Source organism: Oncorhynchus keta, chromosome 33, assembly GCF_023373465.1.
Source record: "Oncorhynchus keta strain PuntledgeMale-10-30-2019 chromosome 33, Oket_V2, whole genome shotgun sequence".
Classification (NCBI taxonomy): Eukaryota; Metazoa; Chordata; class Actinopteri; order Salmoniformes; family Salmonidae; genus Oncorhynchus; species Oncorhynchus keta.
The window spans coordinates 8,908,098-8,924,805 of record NC_068453.1 but is presented as its reverse complement, the minus strand read 5'-3'; the positions used below and the strand labels follow the sequence as shown (position 1 = coordinate 8,924,805).

The 16,708-nt window shown below is 44.8% G+C and overlaps 2 protein-coding genes across 2 annotated transcripts; one reads left to right on the top strand and one right to left on the bottom strand.

Moving 5' to 3' along the window:
- Positions 1-267: 267 nt before the first annotated feature.
- Positions 268-9,675, bottom strand: LOC118366177 (leukotriene A-4 hydrolase-like). The gene is made up of 18 exons (XM_035748649.2): positions 9,360-9,675; positions 8,507-8,637; positions 8,129-8,249; positions 7,075-7,248; positions 6,711-6,763; positions 6,457-6,529; positions 6,104-6,244; positions 5,980-6,003; positions 5,808-5,878; positions 4,013-4,124; positions 2,934-3,078; positions 2,738-2,841; positions 2,560-2,630; positions 2,335-2,389; positions 2,128-2,223; positions 1,934-2,016; positions 1,742-1,846; positions 268-1,556 (listed from the first exon to the last, which is right to left on the bottom strand). The coding sequence occupies exons 1-18, from the start codon at positions 9,531-9,533 to the stop codon at positions 1,424-1,426; spliced, it is 1,866 nt and encodes a 621-aa protein (XP_035604542.2). The 5' UTR covers positions 9,534-9,675; the 3' UTR covers positions 268-1,423.
- A 62-nt stretch (positions 9,676-9,737) lies between these two features.
- dennd6b (DENN/MADD domain containing 6B) lies at positions 9,738-15,120 on the top strand. The gene is made up of 17 exons (XM_035748650.2): positions 9,738-10,147; positions 10,387-10,425; positions 10,543-10,585; positions 11,269-11,381; positions 11,772-11,852; positions 11,969-12,074; positions 12,227-12,369; positions 12,512-12,567; positions 12,743-12,865; positions 12,991-13,086; positions 13,173-13,333; positions 13,417-13,571; positions 13,675-13,728; positions 13,817-13,926; positions 14,043-14,145; positions 14,331-14,405; positions 14,546-15,120. Exons 1-17 carry the CDS (start codon positions 9,995-9,997, stop codon positions 14,666-14,668), a joined length of 1,734 nt encoding a protein of 577 aa, XP_035604543.1. The 5' UTR covers positions 9,738-9,994; the 3' UTR covers positions 14,669-15,120.
- The last annotated feature ends 1,588 nt before the right edge of the window (positions 15,121-16,708 follow it).

Here is a 16,708-nt window from a genome sequence, read left to right as displayed (position 1 = left end):
ATCTGATTGAATCCTGGCCTCAATCTGGGTGCCCTATATCCTACACAGCACAAATCCCAGATCCAGCACATCTACCTACCAGCCTTTCTCTCTCTGTATGAAGCCAGCAGAATGGGATGGAAGTCTGTAGAGAGTCCAGTGTTGACTGGTAACCATCTCTCAGATTCTTTCTTCTATTCTCAGGATAACTACTAAAGGGCAAATGCTGGGACGTGAAACTGCCTAATACCGTCAACTGATCATGAAAAAACGTGAGACATTCACAACTTTATGATCATGGTGTTTAATGGCATCAAATAAAGGATGAGATATTGGAAGTAATCCACACTGGTTCTGTATTTGATTCTGGATTAAATGTAAACCATTCTAAAATGAGTTTCCCTCCCCAAATTAAAAAAAATCTTAACCTTTTTTCTCTTTACTTTTCTGCCCTGAGATGAATACCTCAATGTCAAAGTTGAGGTCAATTCTGAATTGAGTTGCACATTTCTCTTCAAACTATTTGAAATAATTGCAGTGGTGTGAACTACTCTAAGATCATGTTGTGGGTTGTCTATAATCATTTCCTTAACGTCTTTACATACCCGAATACATTTCCCAGCATGCAATTAGATCAAACACTAGTAGGAAAGGGAATAAGCTAACATCTCATGACAAAGAAAAATACTGGTTTGAGTTATAATCAAACTAAAGCCTATATTCAGTCAGATTAAGCGTTGACCGGCGATAGTCTCACTTGCATTAGAAATTCAGAACAATAAATTGTAGGCTATATAGAAATCATTTAACAAAATAATGATGATTTCTATCATCCTAATCGAGGTGTAGATTACATCTCAGTGTTCAAACTTGTAAAAAAGGCTTCATGGGATTTCTGTTAATGCAACGCCATGCAGCCAATGGCAATGTCCGCTTTAGGTATAATGCTGGGAGTCACTTGTTAATTTGACAGTTCCACCTCAGTTGTCAAAACAACTGCTATGCAGATATCTGCTAAAGCGGATCTGATTGAATAGAGCCATAGTATTTGAAATGTTATGTGTATTAATATGTGGCATATGCTTTTTATAAGAGATTTGTCAAATTAAGAGACTTCCATGTCTTAGTATAATTGGTTTGAATTCAATTCTACTTCCTTCAATTCAAATTCTGCTTCCTGTGGGCTGTGGCAAATTAGTTTGAATTGAATTAAATTCAATATTGACCACAACTCTGCTCGACGTATCATGAACCTTAATGTAAAACAAACAGAAAAAAAGACAATTCTGAATAGCGGCCGAGCAAAGTAGACAGTTATTAAAAGTGGGGGTGTGACTGAAAGCTTCTCTCGAGCTTTCTCCAGTCGTTTTGGGCAATGGGGCGGGGTGTGTCCTGGGTAAAAATGCCGGTCTCGGAGTGCTTCCGGTGGGGATTCCAATTAGAATCAGGTGCTCTTGCCAGTGTCCACCTTCAGGTCCTTGGCCACCAGATTAGACGTCACTGGGTGCATGGCTGCCCGGTGGGCTATGAACACACGCACCGCCTCCTCGCGATACTTATCGAAGTTGTACACCTCTCTAAAAGAAGGGGAGGGAGAAAGAGCGGGATTAGGGAGAACACACACACAAAGGGTGCCTAAGTAACAGAATAGGACTCGTGTCTTTAACAAGATGCTGCCTAGAAATAATTAGATCCAGAAAGCACAACAACGCATGGCATCTAATAACAGAGATTGTCTCAAGATAGTGGTGCCGTTGGTTACTTGAATAGTGGCCGTGTGAACTTCATCCTCCCCTGCTCTGTCGCCATCTTCAGCGCCATGGGAACGGCATCCTCCCACTTGGACTTGACACACAGCCGCAGCCACCTGGAAGAAAGGAGCCAACCGTGAGAGCCAATGACACACACTTTGCCAGTACATACTGAACGATGGGACCCCAGAACAGGAACTCACCTGAAGCGGATCTCTGCGTTGTTGAGGGCGTTGAGTCGGTACACTTCCTGCATCCTCTTCACATGGCTGAGGGGGAGGGGATCCTAGGGGGAGAAGATGGGGTCATTGGTCTGCTTTGGAGTCCAATAGAACGATCACATGGCTTATGGAAGGTTGCTATGATGACCAGGTGAGTGACAGTGAGGCATGTCTACCTCTTGCAGGAGCAGAGACAGGAACTCTATAAGCTGGTGGGTGGAGAGAGTCTTCATATCCACCTCACTGAAATTCCCCAGATCCCCCTCTTTGGTCTAGAGAGGGAGAGAGAAATGAACATACAGTAAAACTTGTAAAAATGCTGTGTTCTACCATCATGAGGTTCTAGAACATACGCATTATCAATGTGGAGCATGTACCCTCACCTTCACCCATCTCTTACACAGCGCGATGCAGGCGTCTGCCATGGTGGTGTCATAGCTGGGGGGGGAGGGTGGCATTGATTTAACACACACACACACACCTCAGATTGTGTGGACAGGTAAACGGTGACACAGGCCCACAAACTAACAGAAGTGTGGCTCAAAAGGGGTAACAGGCAGCCACGGTGAGTGATTCTCGAGTGAAACGGTTAGGTAAGGTAAACCCACTGTGGTTTGACGGGGGGCATCCCAGGGGTGTGCATCCAGGCGTTCCAGTCCACCTTATTCAGGATGTCCACCTGAGATGGGACAGGGAGCGGTAAAGGTGACACAGAGACACGGTCAACAGCCGCAGCACGGGGCTCTGATAGCAGCTTGGTGAGGTGGAGAGTGGCGGTTACTGTACCTTGTTCTTAAAGTAGGTGAAGAGGTACTTCTTCCACTCCTCAGTAGTGACGCTGCTGTAAGCAAACATCTGGATGTACGACTTCACAAAACCCATAAACACCTCTGGAAGAGACACAGCCAATTAACACGAAGCAAGTGTCTCCAATTTAAAAAATGGACTGAATGAAATGTGTGTGTGTGTGTGTCTCTCTCACCAGGTCCTCCCATGAGCTCCTCCAGGTGGTATAGAAGAGCGAAACCCTTCTCGTAGGGGACAGAGGAGAAGGCATCGTCAGGGTCCACCTCATTCATGTTGGGAACCAGGTTGGTCAGAGGGTTGTTGGCCCCAAACGTGTTCACCTGGGAGACAGAGGTAACAGATCAGATAAGGCCGGCATACAGAGTTACACACACACACACACACACACGCACACACGCACACACGCACACGTAGAAGTGAACATGTAAGTGGCTTGTCTTTCAGTGAAGTCAGACATTACTTAAGCCTTGTTCACACTGCAGGCCTCAACGCTCAAATCCGTTTTGAAACACTGACTGTCCAGACAGCAAGTTACAAGTGACAGAATCGGATTTCTGTGGGTTCAGACAGGAGTCATTTGCTGACATGCCTACGTTAATTGTTATAGTAACGAAGGGTGTGGGCACAGTGGTGTAGGCTGATTGGCGGCGGTGCTCGTTCTCCCTGTCACAATCTAAGGTGACAACAATGCCTGCCATGGGCGTTTCCGAGTTACTTTGAACGAGCAAAGTCACAGCGTTTGAACACTTTGAAAGCCTCAAATGACGAGACGATTTAACTTTCAGAAACAAGTCCTTTTTGGTTAGCCACAGCAGTCAACGAGCTAGCTAGGTAGCTGTTTCGCTCTCTACCGCTGACTCACTCATTTGTTGGTGAACAATTAACAAGCTAGTTAGCTACCACATGTTCTTGTGAAACTGTCAATAGAGTAGCTAGCAAGCAACAAGATATGCCAAATAAAAACTACTTGAGAGCAAATTCATCCAATTTGACCGCTTAGACAAGTCGCATGGCCAGGAATCAGATGTATATCGGACTTCAAACCACCTACGAAAGTTGGTTTGAAATGTGACTTGAAATATCCGTATCCATGTGGTTTTTGGCTGTTCAAATTTCTGGAAAAATAACAGATTATATAAAAAAAAAAAAGTGATTTGAGTCACTTCAAACTGCCAAACGTGAACAAGGCTTTATGTACCAGTGTGTGTAACAGTGTTACAGTGTACTCATGCATGTGTGTGTGTGTTCTCTCACCGATTCCTGCAGGTCTTTCCAGCCGCCCATGGCCTTGAACTGTCTGAACTGTTCACTCTCCATAGACCTGCCAATCATTCTCTCAAGGTACACCGTGTGACCCTCGTTTAACCTGGAGAACACACGCAATGCTGTTCATCGACTACAGCTCGGCATTCAACACCATAGTACCAAGCTCGTCATCAAGCTCGAGACCCTGGGTCTCGACCCTGCCCTGTGCAACTGGGTACTGGACTTCCTGACGGGCCGCCTCCAGGTGGTGAGGGTAGGCAACAACATCTCCACCCCGCTGATCCTCAACACTGGGGCCCCACAAGGGTGCGTTATGAGCCCTCTGCTGTACTCCCTGTTCACCCACGACTGCGTGGCCACGCACGCCTCCAACTCAATCATCAAGTTTGCGGACGACACAACAGTGGTAGGCTTGATTACCAACAACGACGAGACGGCCTACAGGGAGGAGGTGAGGGCCCTTGGAGTGTGGGGTCAGGAAAATAACCTCACACTCAACGTCAAAACTAAGGAGATGATTGTGGACTTCAGGAAACAGCAGAGGGAACACCCCCCTATCCACATCGATGGAACAGTAGTGGAGAGGGTAGCAAGTTTTAAGTTCCTCGGCATACACATCACAGACAAACTGAATTGGTCCACTCACACAGACAGCATCGTGAAGAAGGCGCAGCAGCGCCTCTTCAACCTCAGGAGGCTGAAGAAATTCGGCTTGTCATCAAAAGCACTCACAAACTTCTACAGATGCACAATCGAGAGCATCCTGGCGGGCTGTATCACCGCCTGGTACGGCAACTGCTCCGCCCACAAACGTAAGGCTCTCCAGAGGGTAGTGAGGTCTGCACAACGCATCACCGGGGGCAAACTACCTGCCCTCCAGGACACCTACACCACCCGATGTTACAGGAAGGCCATAAAGATCATAAAGGACAACAACCACCCGAGCCACTGCCTGTTCACCCCGCTATCATCCAGAAGGCGAGGTCAGTACAGGTGCATCAAAGCTGGGACCGAGAGACTGAAAAACAGCTTCTATCTCAAGGCCATCAGACTGTTAAACAGCCACCACTAACATTGAGTGGCTGCTGCCAACACACTGACACTGACACTGACAACTCCAGCCACTTTAATAATGGGAATTGATGGGAAATGATGTAAATATATCAATAGCCACTTTAAACAATGCTACCTTATATAATGTTACATACCCTACATTATTCATCTCATATGCATACGTATATACTGTACTCTATATCATCGACTGCATCCTTATGTAATACATGTATCACTAGCCACTTTAACTATGCCACTTTGTTTACATACTCATCCCATATGTATATACTGTACTCGATACCATCTACTGTATCTTGCCTATGCTGCTCTGTACCATCACTCATTCATATATCTTTATGTACATATTCTTTATCCCCTTACACTGTGTATAAGACAGTAGTTTTGGAATTGTTAGTTAGATTACTTGTTGGTTATTACTGCATTGTCTGAACTAGAAGCACAAGCATTTCGCTACACTCGCATTAACATCTGCTAACCATGTGTATGTGACAAATACATTTTGATTGGATTTGATTTGATTTAGAAGGAAGGGTCACACACACACTAATTATGAACTCATTAACTCTGGAAAGCAACCTGCCCTTTTCTATCTCTCCATCCCATTTGTCCGATACTCAGTTATGACTCATTTCACCAATTGACATGATATCATTCCCGTTCATTCAAGTGAGAAAAGAAAAATGGATAGAATGTTTTTTCTGTGCCATACCAGAAGTGCTCCCAGGTCTTGTTGGTCACCAGGTTGCCAGTCCAGCTGTGAGAGATCTCATGGGCTATGACCTGGAGAGAGAAAACAGGAGGACACAGGTTAACACACCCATTACACAGATATAAACACATACTTGAGAAGACAAGTACACCTGTGAACTGTGTTTACTTACATTGGACAAGGATCTGTCTCCAGCCTAGAAGATAAACATAGGAACAAAGGAAGGTTAATTTTTTAAAATATATATATACACAGGCAGGTGGATTTGGTATTGTGATGTGTGTAAGGTGTCTCACCAGCAGTGTGGGGGTGGCAAAGGTAAGGCAGGGGTTCTCCATGCCTCCATACGGGAAGGAGGGGGGCAGGACCAGAATGTCATACTGGCCCCACACATACGGACCCGCAAGGTCCTCAGCTGTCTTCAACATGGTCTCTGTCTGAGAGGGTCACACACACACACACACACACACACACACACACACACACACACACACACACACACACACACACACACACACACACACACACACACACACACACACACACACACACACACACTTCAATATTAAACTCTGCTGATGTAGAATGAGTGGGACATGGACAAATCACCGACGTACCTCACAGATACACTAAATACTGAGAAACTCACCTCTGAGAACTCAAAAGCTGCCTTGTCCACAAACTCCTTCTCTGACCAAACACGAGACCTGGGCCCAATCTCTCTTGTAAAACAACAAACAAACATCTATTACTAATATTTCACAGATCATTTATTAATTTAAAAATAATTAGTAGGAAAACAGGGCAATAGTTACATGTGTGTGTGTGTGTGTGTGTGTGTGTGTGTGTGTGTGTGTGTGTGTGTGTGTGTGTGTGTGTGTGTGTGTGTGTGTGTGTGTGTACCTGCTCTCCAGAGCTCCCACCACGATGGCAATGAGGTAAGAGGGCATGGGCACCTGGGAGGTGTCAAAGGTCAACAACAGAGGTCAGACACACACAGCCATGTACCTGCTCCAACACCAGTCTCTGAGAATGTGCTTCATTCAGATTGCAGGCATGCTACGACGGGTTCCTTTTGTTATCTGGCTGTTTCATCTCAACTTTCCTTGTAATTAACTCCTTATTGCTTGATCAGCAGCTACTTTGGCAGCGCTGTACCTTGAACAGTCAAGCCAAAAAAGCAAGACTGGCAGCATTAAGCTATGGATGACAATGGACGGTTGGATGGAGAGATGGATAGAAAGTGATAGAGAATAGAGACACTGACTGGTTGTCTGAAGCGGTAGATGGCCCGGCTGCTGTCCTGGGGATCAGGCTCCTGTCCATCCCGTACAGCGCTCATCACAGCCACCAGCTCCTTGGGGACAGACACCTGGGCATAGTAGGTGTGTTTCATGGCGGGGGTATCCTGGCAGGGTACCATGCTCCTGCAATGGGTGGCCTGGAGGGGTTTGAGGTGGTTATTAGCACATTGCTACATCAGCCACCTAATCTGGATTTATCTCCAAGAGGGGACAAATACACTTAATTGAAGTAAACAAAGACATATTGAGTGCAGTAATATAGAAGGCTGCTATCAATATCAGCGACAAAGGAGCCAATGATCAAGGTCCTCTCATAAAGCTTATCTGTGCCACAGCGGAACACTGCACCTTTGGACACACAGGTGATACAGGAAGAAGAGGGATGTATAATGGAGAAAGAAAGCAGGGGCGAAAGCAACCTCAACTGGCACAGGTTACGATCAAATTATTACATCTTCCCTCGGCTAAGAACTTCAAAAGAGCAGCACAGGTCTCTGTGTGTGACTACAATACAACTGGCCGGATGTTGCAGAAGATGGGGTTGGGGAAGTGTTCTTTTGTGATGTCTTTTGAGGCAGTCTTACAACTACTCTGACAGTTAAAATGACCGTTGAGCAAGGCTGGCATCCAACCAAAAATTAAGACTTTTTATGTTTGTCGAAGTGCATTATTTGTCTCACATCTGGCACTGGTTAGAACCATTTAACAGCACTTTTCCTCTGATAAGAACTTCTAGCTACAGAAGTGGTTTCTGTGCGTGACTACAGTTACACTTGGCAGGTGTTGCTGAGGAGGTTGTGTAAACGTTCCATTTTGATGACACAGCAACAACTTTTACCATAAAAGTACTGTTTGTGGCGCAGTCTTTTGTAAAAAAAAACAACAATAAGACTTAATGTTTATGCATGTCCATAAACTCACTGTGTGTGTGTGTGTGTGTGTGTGTGTGTGTGTGTGTGTGTGTGTGTGTGTGTGTGTGTGTGTGTGTGTGTGTGTGTGTGTGTGTGTGTGTGTTACCTGGCACTGGCTGAAGAGGTAGGGGTGTTTCTTCCCAGCAGTCTGTTCAGGAGTGAGCCACTGCAGCGCAGAAGCACTAGGTGCAGTCTCATATGTCACCTCCACGATCACATGCTGACCCCTGAGAAACAAACACACACACTAAATATTACCCCTAAACCAGCATCCATCAGTTCAATAACTGTGGGTTGAGTTGCCTGGGGTGCAATCAGTGATGTGCAGTCTTCTGAACGTTACAGATAGAAATGGAGTAAATAGAGAAGATACTATTCCCCTACTCTATATGACAAACAATCGTATATGTTCTACACAATTCATTTCTATCTTCACGTTCTGTAACATTACATCCTTCTGAACAGGCCCCTATGGTGTGGTTACCTGGAGAGGTCAAAGGGCAGTGTGATCTCCAGAGGGGTTCCCATGAAGCTGTGCTTGGGTCCCAGAGTGAACTTTGCTGCCTGTCCATTGGCTGTTACCTTAGAGACCTTCAGGTCCTTCGTGTCAAGGGTCTGATCATAGGAAGGATGGAGAGAGAAAGAAGAGAGAGAGAGAGAGAGAGAGAGAGAGAGAGAGAGAGAGAGAGAGAGAGAGAGAGAGAGGGGAAAGACAAAAAGAAAGGAAGTGGGGAAATAAGTTTGGGTAACCAACAGTGTGTGTCAGCAACTACAAGAACCACATCACCCATCTACCCCCAGATTGTGACTGAAAACAGCTGTCACCATAATAAATACATAATTCTGTCTCTATTTGGCCCCAAGTCACGGTCTACATTTCCTACACCTGCTCTGAGAAACACAGTATGGACTCAGTTCTAAAGTTCACGTGCCTGGTATCACATGTCAACTCGACCTGTCAAAGTCTTACCGTTACTGAGCAGAACAGTGCCACAAAGAACATATGGCTAGCCACATATCATTCCTGAATTGACCCACTAATGATCAGATTTAAAATGAGTGATATTCCGAGCGTGTCTTGCAGCAGTGTGTGTGATACGTTGTGTCTGATAAACTCAACCAAATGCTTTGTAGCAGTGTACTGAAACAAGTGAACTGAAACAAGTGAACTGAAACAAGGCTTCCAACTGAAACAACGTGTACTGAAACCAGGCTTTTTCCCACGTCAACTTTTAGTAGCAACATAAAGGCATTTTCTAGGAAGAATTAATGAACTTGGCTAGCTAGTTTAATAGCTTGCTGGCGAACCAGATTGAGAAATGAGATGAATACTGTACCAAAGACGTGAAATTATCCACTAAAACCTCCACGGTGAGCGCGACCTTAGCTTTGATGACATGGCTGTCAAAATCCACATGGTAGGTGAGATTCAGATGCTTGGTAACGCACTTGGAGAAGGAGGAAAATGAGCACGGGTCTGTAGCTGAAGCCATGTTCGGGTCCAGGATCATGAAGAGTGAGCGCAAAAAACTTGCATTAGCAATGAACTACAACCCGGCTCACCGCACGTCCATGTGACAGCGCCCTGCTGCATGCATTGTGGGGGTTGTAGTTTAGTCTGGACCTGAATGTGTTGAGTTTCTTTCTAAATGAATAATCAAACCACTACATGTACCAGAATGAGCTGGTACATTTCCGTTCCCTTTCAACAATCTATTTCTTCGCGTTAATAAATACGTCGTGGGGAAAACATTTGAATCATATGAAAAGTGATGTAGATTTCAAAGCAGTCTTTGTATTTCGCTTGTTTTTTTAAATATATTTTTTAGCTTTTATCAGAACAACTATCTGTTAAAACAGGACGGGGGGATTCAGCTGTCACTTCAAGCCCTTCTCACTGGAGAGCGAAGCAAATAGCCAACAGGGCAGCACAATAATTAAGGGCAATGAGGAAATGGACCACTGAGTCGTAATGGACCCTTTAGACAGCTCCGAATCGCGTCTTGTTGAGTCGGCGAATGCGGCAGAGAATACAGAATCGAGTTTGCCATGGGCCCGTTTCTCGTCGTGGCTGGAGTGTGTCTGCGTCGTTACCTTCGACCTCGAGCTCGGCCAAGCCATAGAGGTATTGTGGGGTTGCAATGTACTGTACTGTAGCATCCGTAGCAGGTGTTGTTGACATCCGATCTAGCTAACTAGCGTGCTAATGTTCCTGTGTACAAAGTCTTGTTTGCTTGCAGAAAGAAATCAACATGATCCAAGTAACCTGGCCCACATCAACCTCTCATGTGTTTCACAATTTGGCCTGCCGGCGCTTGTGTGGAATAGTGACATGACATTTTGGCACTTTCTCCTCTATTCCAGCTTGTGTACCCACACGATGTGAAACTAACTGAGAAGGAGGTAGGAAATTAGTGTATGCTCTTTTTGTGATTTCCCCCCACCCATACATAACAAGCCAGTTGCCTGTCAATAATTGTGTATGTCTTTGATTGTGCTTCCTCTCCTTTTAAACTCCAGAAAACTAGCATTTGCTACCTGTCCTTCCCTGACTCTTACTCAGGTTAGTGTATTAGATGACACAAACTATCATCACAAAATACATTACGGTCATAGGCCCAACCCCAAATCGATCCAGGACCCTAAGCACTTGTGGAGATCTGACATGATTTGATGGCTTTTAGCAATATGGTGAAACTTCCACCGATCCTATCAGAAGTTGGAACTATTACCATATTTCAGGGTTCTCCAACTAGCGGCCTGCGAGCCAAAATTTGCCCACAGGGCATTTTATTTGGCCCCCAAAGTTTTCTGAGCAAAAACAAAAATTGTTTAAATATGTTTTTATTTTAATTGCTGGACACAAGACTGTTAAAAACACTAGCAAATCAGCTCCAAGTGACTTTAACTTTGGAAATCTGTTCCAAAGTATTCCCACACATAGTAGAGAGATACATTTGAATACGATCACATGTAAGCAAGGTTTGAAATGATTAGGTTTTAGTCAAATATTATATCTGTTTGGGCTACGTGCGGTCAATTTTCAGTCTACAAATGATTTGTAATTATGTTCCGTCCCTCTGAGCATCTGCTCAAGAAAAGATCAGCCCGCGGCTGAATCAAGTTGATGATCCCTGCCAAATTGCTTACACTGTCAAATCCACTCAGATCTCCACGTGTTGGGTCGATTTGGGATTGGGCCAAAAATCTATATCAGTCACATGACCTGTGAGATGTGTTTCCCAGGATGCCTTGGAGACACCCAGTTCAGCTTCAGACTGCGTCAGTCTGTGGGCCGCAGGGGCTCCTGGTTCGGAGAGGAGGACGCCTACAGCAGAGACGCACCTGTCACACTACAGGTGAGCCCTCGGTCTGGCCCAATCCCAAATCACACTTTTGGAGATCTGATTAGATTTGACAGGTGTAAGCAATAGGGTAATACACTCTGATAGGCTAGGTGAAAGTTTCACCATATTGCTTATATCAACCAAATCCACTCACATTGCCACAAGTGTGTAGGGTTTAGTCTTAGGGGGTGATTTGGGATTGGGCGTCTGTCATCGGCCTGACTGAATAAGTGGTCCAGGCCAGGGACAGTTTGGTTGCTTACCTTTTAGGGTTATGGTTGGTTCTTTGGTAGGGACAGCTAATCTTAAATCAGTGACTGGAGTGGAATATAATGTCAGCCACCACTAATTGTCTGTCATTGCAATAGCTTGACTATTCTCATCTTTCACTTTCTCCCTCAGCGAGAGCTGGCCCATTTCTATGGCTATGTCTACTTCAGACAAGTCAAGGACGCCTCTGTCAAAAGAGGCTACTTTCAGAAGGTGAGAAGCTTAGGTTACAGATCTGATTCGTCATCAGAACCACAATGTATTCACATTTGGTTTTCTCTTTCATTCTCTTTCCTGCCTTTTCTCTTTCACTCTCTATCTCTCTCTAGTCTCTTGTACTGGTGTCCAGACTACCGTATGTCCACCTCTTTCAGTCCCTGCTGCAGATCATAGCTCCAGAGTATTTTGAGAAGTTGGAGCCTTGCCTTGAAGCAGGTGAGAAGATATAACTTCTTGTCTTTTTTTTTTTCCTTCCCAGTCTATCTTATTTCTAATTAATCTCCCATTATAGTTACTTAAGGGCTCTAATGTACAGCCTGGACTCTACATTCCTAACCTTTTTTCTTTCTCACTCTCCCACCATGCAGTGTGCAACGAGATTGACCAATGGCAATCTCCGGTGCCAGGGCTGACACTCAACCTGCCTGTGATGGGCGTGGTCATGCAGGTCAGGATCCCATCCAAAAACGACAAACCAGGGGGAAGCCCGGAGAAACAGGCACAAAAGGAGGTTGGTGTAGCTTTCTATGTGATGGGCCACATGCCCATAAAAATATGACTTCTCCATGATGTTAGTAAAGTTGATGTTAGTTGATTGGTATCGCTAGAGGACTGTTCATCTAAAAAAAAAAAGTATGTTTCTGTTATATCAGAATCTTCTACCAGCCCCTATGATGCTACCGACCATACATGAGCTTGACCTGTTCAAGTAAGTGAAATTGTAAACTTCATAAACTGTAAATAGTTATGTATCTGTTTGTGTTTATGTAAATTACATGGCTTGAACTTTAAGCTGTATTTTCAGTTTAATTTGAGGATGCATTGTATTAGTGAAAGCAGCATCCATTGTATATGAACTGACCTTTGCCCTCTGACCTGTCCAGGTGTTTCCAGTCCTTCCTGATCCATCTGCAGATGCTCTGGGAACTCATGCTGCTCGGGGAGCCTGTGGTCGTCATGGCACCCTCTCCCACTGTCTCCTCGGAAACCGTGCTGGCCCTAGTGAGGTAAACAGAAAATGCATGAAATATGCCATATGATGTATGACATTTAGCGTCTCGTGTGTGTAACGTGACTCAATGTAATTCGGGGAGTTTGTCAAATGAAATTATTATTTATCCCATCTCTACAGCTCGATTGCGCCACTGCGGTATTGCTGTGATTACAGGCCCTACTTCACCATACACGACACTGAGTTTAAAGAGTATACCACTAGGACACAGGCACCGTGAGTAGGGCTTACTCTAAACACTGTTTATACTCTACCATACCCGGGGGGCAACTCAACTCACCCCGCTCCCTTTCTCTCTCCAGTCCCAATGTGATTCTGGGGGTCACTAATCCCTTCTTCATAAAGACCTTCCAGTCCTGGCCCCACATTATACGCCTTGGAGAACTCAAGATGTCAGGTGATCTGCCCAAGCAGGTGAAGGTGAAGAAACTAGCCAAGCTGAAAACACTGGACACTAAACCAGGTAAAACATCTGGAGGTATGGAGTCAACATGGTTTGAGAGAGTGAGTTATTAGTGTGTAAAAATATGTTCTCCCTACCTGTAGGTATCTACACAGCACATAAAATGTTCCTTCAAAAAGACAAGTCCCTCATCAAAAGACTCCTAAAAGGGATCCAGAGGAAGAGGCCGTCTGAGGTGCAGAGCGCCATCTTGAGGAGACATCTGTTAGAACTCACCCAGAGCTTCATCATCCCACTGGTGAGGGGACTGCCTTCCCTATCACACTAACATCCCACCCCTATATAGACTGTCTGTCTGTCCTGCTGTGTGTCCCACCTGTCTCTCTGGCTGTCTCCCCCAGGAACGTTACCTGGCCAGCCTGATGCCTCTGCAGAGGTCTGTGACTCCTTGGAAGGTGAAAATATATTGATAACAAATCTGTTTTCTATAGTATGGTGATACTGTTTGAATATGGTAATAACGTATGTGTGTGTGTGTTTCAGACCCCTCCTCAGATCCGTCCCTTCAGTCAGGAGGAGTTCATGGGGACTCTGGAGCACGCTGGACCTCAGCTCACCTCTGTGCTTAAAGGGGATTGGGTGGGCCTGTACAGGTATGTTCACCTGCCACCTCATCTGTCATTTCTAACTATTGTATCTTGTTGTGGCGTGTGTTTTTTCTAAACAAATCATCCATAAATGCATTGCACTTCAATGTATGGCCTTGTAGGAAATTCTTCAGGTCCCCCAACTTCGATGGCTGGTATCGCCTGCGACACAGGGAGATGACCCAGAAACTAGAATGTCTCCACCTAGAGGTCGTCTGTGATGCTGTGAGTTGACCCCACAGCCTTCTTCACTCACACCTCAAGACATTAGTTTTAACTCTACTTACAGAGCATCATGTGACCAATAAACTCAACCACACGACTCCACTGTCTTCACTTCAGTTAGGAGTTCTTTCCCTACCCATAATATTTGATTAGTTTAATGTTTTGTTAATGGTCTGCTTGCCCAGGACCTGCTGGGTTGGACCAAAGACAAGTCAGAGGTGGAGATCGTGGACCTGGTTCTGAAACTGAGAGAGAAACTGGTCAGTAAAACCCATCATTATGTCCATTACACTCACCTCAACGGGTGCCATTTGTAACATTCTGTATTTAGTGTTGGGAAATGAATTCTGTACCGCAAACCATTGCCTACTCTAGTCTTTGTCTGTGTCCCCCACTCCAGATGAAGGCTGGAAAGCAGCAGCTCCCGGTGAAAGAAGGGGTGCTGGAGAAACTAGAGGGATACCTCCAGACTGTCATCAGCTCTCTACCAGAGGACCTGCAGACTGTACTACACAGATACTGACGCTAACACTGACGCACTTCTGAATATATATATATATATATATACACACACTGACACGGAATAGTGTTTTGTTTGATGTCTTTTTAATAACAATCTGAAACTAAAAGTATTGCTATCACCCAAACCACTACCCCCTCTGAGAAAAATAATGGAAGATTTATAACTAGAAGTGTAGGTAATATAAGAAACGTAGCTGTAACATTAGGTCAAGGGGAATAGAGAGTAGTTGAAATGTAGGCTTCGTGAGATTTATGCCTTCACTAAGTATCGTGATTGTTGCTAGAGGGATTGAAGCATATACCTGGGAAGAGGGACATGTGAGTATAGCCTTTTGCTCTAATCCAGATATTTAGATGTAACATGCATAGTTGTTAGCGTAAAATATAACTAGCATATGCACCTTTTACATTTTAATTTATTTGTCATTAAACCCATAAAAGGGGTGAATTACATTTAAGTGACTACATTTTGAGTCTTTCATCAATCTCAGTATTTTATATTGATCAAGCACAAACAAATCACACTACATTGAAACACCTCTAAATATCCAGGTTACGAAAGCTTATATTGCAGATTTCAGTTTAGATTTGTGTGTATGTATAAAAGTATGTGGACACCCTTTCAAATGAGTGGATTTGGCTGTTTCAGCCACACTCATTGCTGATAGGTATATAAAACCGAGCACACAGCCATGCAATCTCCATCGACAAACATTGGCAGTAAAATGGCCTGTACTGAAGAGCTCAGTGACTTTCAACGTGGCCCGATCATAGGATGCCACCTTTCCAACAAGTTAGTTTGTCAAATTTCTGCCATGCCAAGCTGTCCCGGTCAACTGTGCTGTTATTGTGAAGTGGAAACGTCTAGGAGCAATAACGGCTCAGCCGCAATTTTGCAACCCTCACTTGCAACCCTCACTACTGAGTTCCAAACTGCCTCTGGAAGCAACGCCAGCACAAGAACTGTTCATCGGGAACTTCATGAAATGGGTCGCCATGGCCGAACAGCCACACACAAGCATAAGATCACCATGTGCAATGCCAAGCGTCGGCTGGAGAGGTGTAAAGCTCACCGTCATTGGCCCCTTAGTTCCAGTGAAAGGAAATCTTAACGTTACGGCATGCAATGACATTCTAGACGATTCTGTGCTTCCAACTTTGTGGCAACAGTTTGGGGAAGGCCCTTTCCTGTTTCGATATGACAATATCCCCGTGCACAAGTGAGGTCCATACAGAAATGGTTTGTCGGAATCAGTGTGGAATAACTTCACTGGCCTGCACAGAGCTCTGACCTCCCCCATCGAACACCTTTGGGATGAATTTGAACGCCGACTGCGAGCCAGGCCTAATCGCCCAACATCAGTGCCCGACCTCACTAATGCTCTTGTGGCCGAGTGGAAGCAAGTCCCTTTTCCAACATCTAGTGGAAAGCCTTTACAGAAGAGTGGAGGCTGTTATAGCAGCAAAGGAGGCACCAACTCCATATTAATGCCCGTGATTTTGGAATGAGATGTTCGACGAGCAGGTGTCCGCATACTTTTGGCCATGTAGTGTACTTGGTGCTCAGTAGACATATGGCTGAAACTGAGCTTATTTATTTAACGTTATAGTGGTCAATGAGTGCAAAAGACGCATGTAGTACATTATCTTGTGGGTATGTGCAGGTTGTTTTTTTTAACGAGGTTGACAGTGCCAGTCCTAGCCAAAGCCACACCAGCTCCAAGCAAATTCTGCTTAGATATTCCTCCATCAGCTAACATCTTTCCTAAACTACAACCACTCATTACATTGCAGGTTAACAGTGAATGTAAAACGAATGCAGCTGATCAGGGCTTCTACCTCACTCCCTTTTGTCTGTCTACAAGGCCTGCGTTTTACATAGGCAGTCCAATTATGTTCATTGAACTAATTGGTCTGTTGATTGAGCAGATCAAAAGATCTCATGTGAAAAGGTCTGATATGATTGGTCAAAAGACCAATTAGTGGAAAAAGATCAGAATTGAGCTGCCCTTGTAAACACAGCCCTATTGTTTCTCAAATA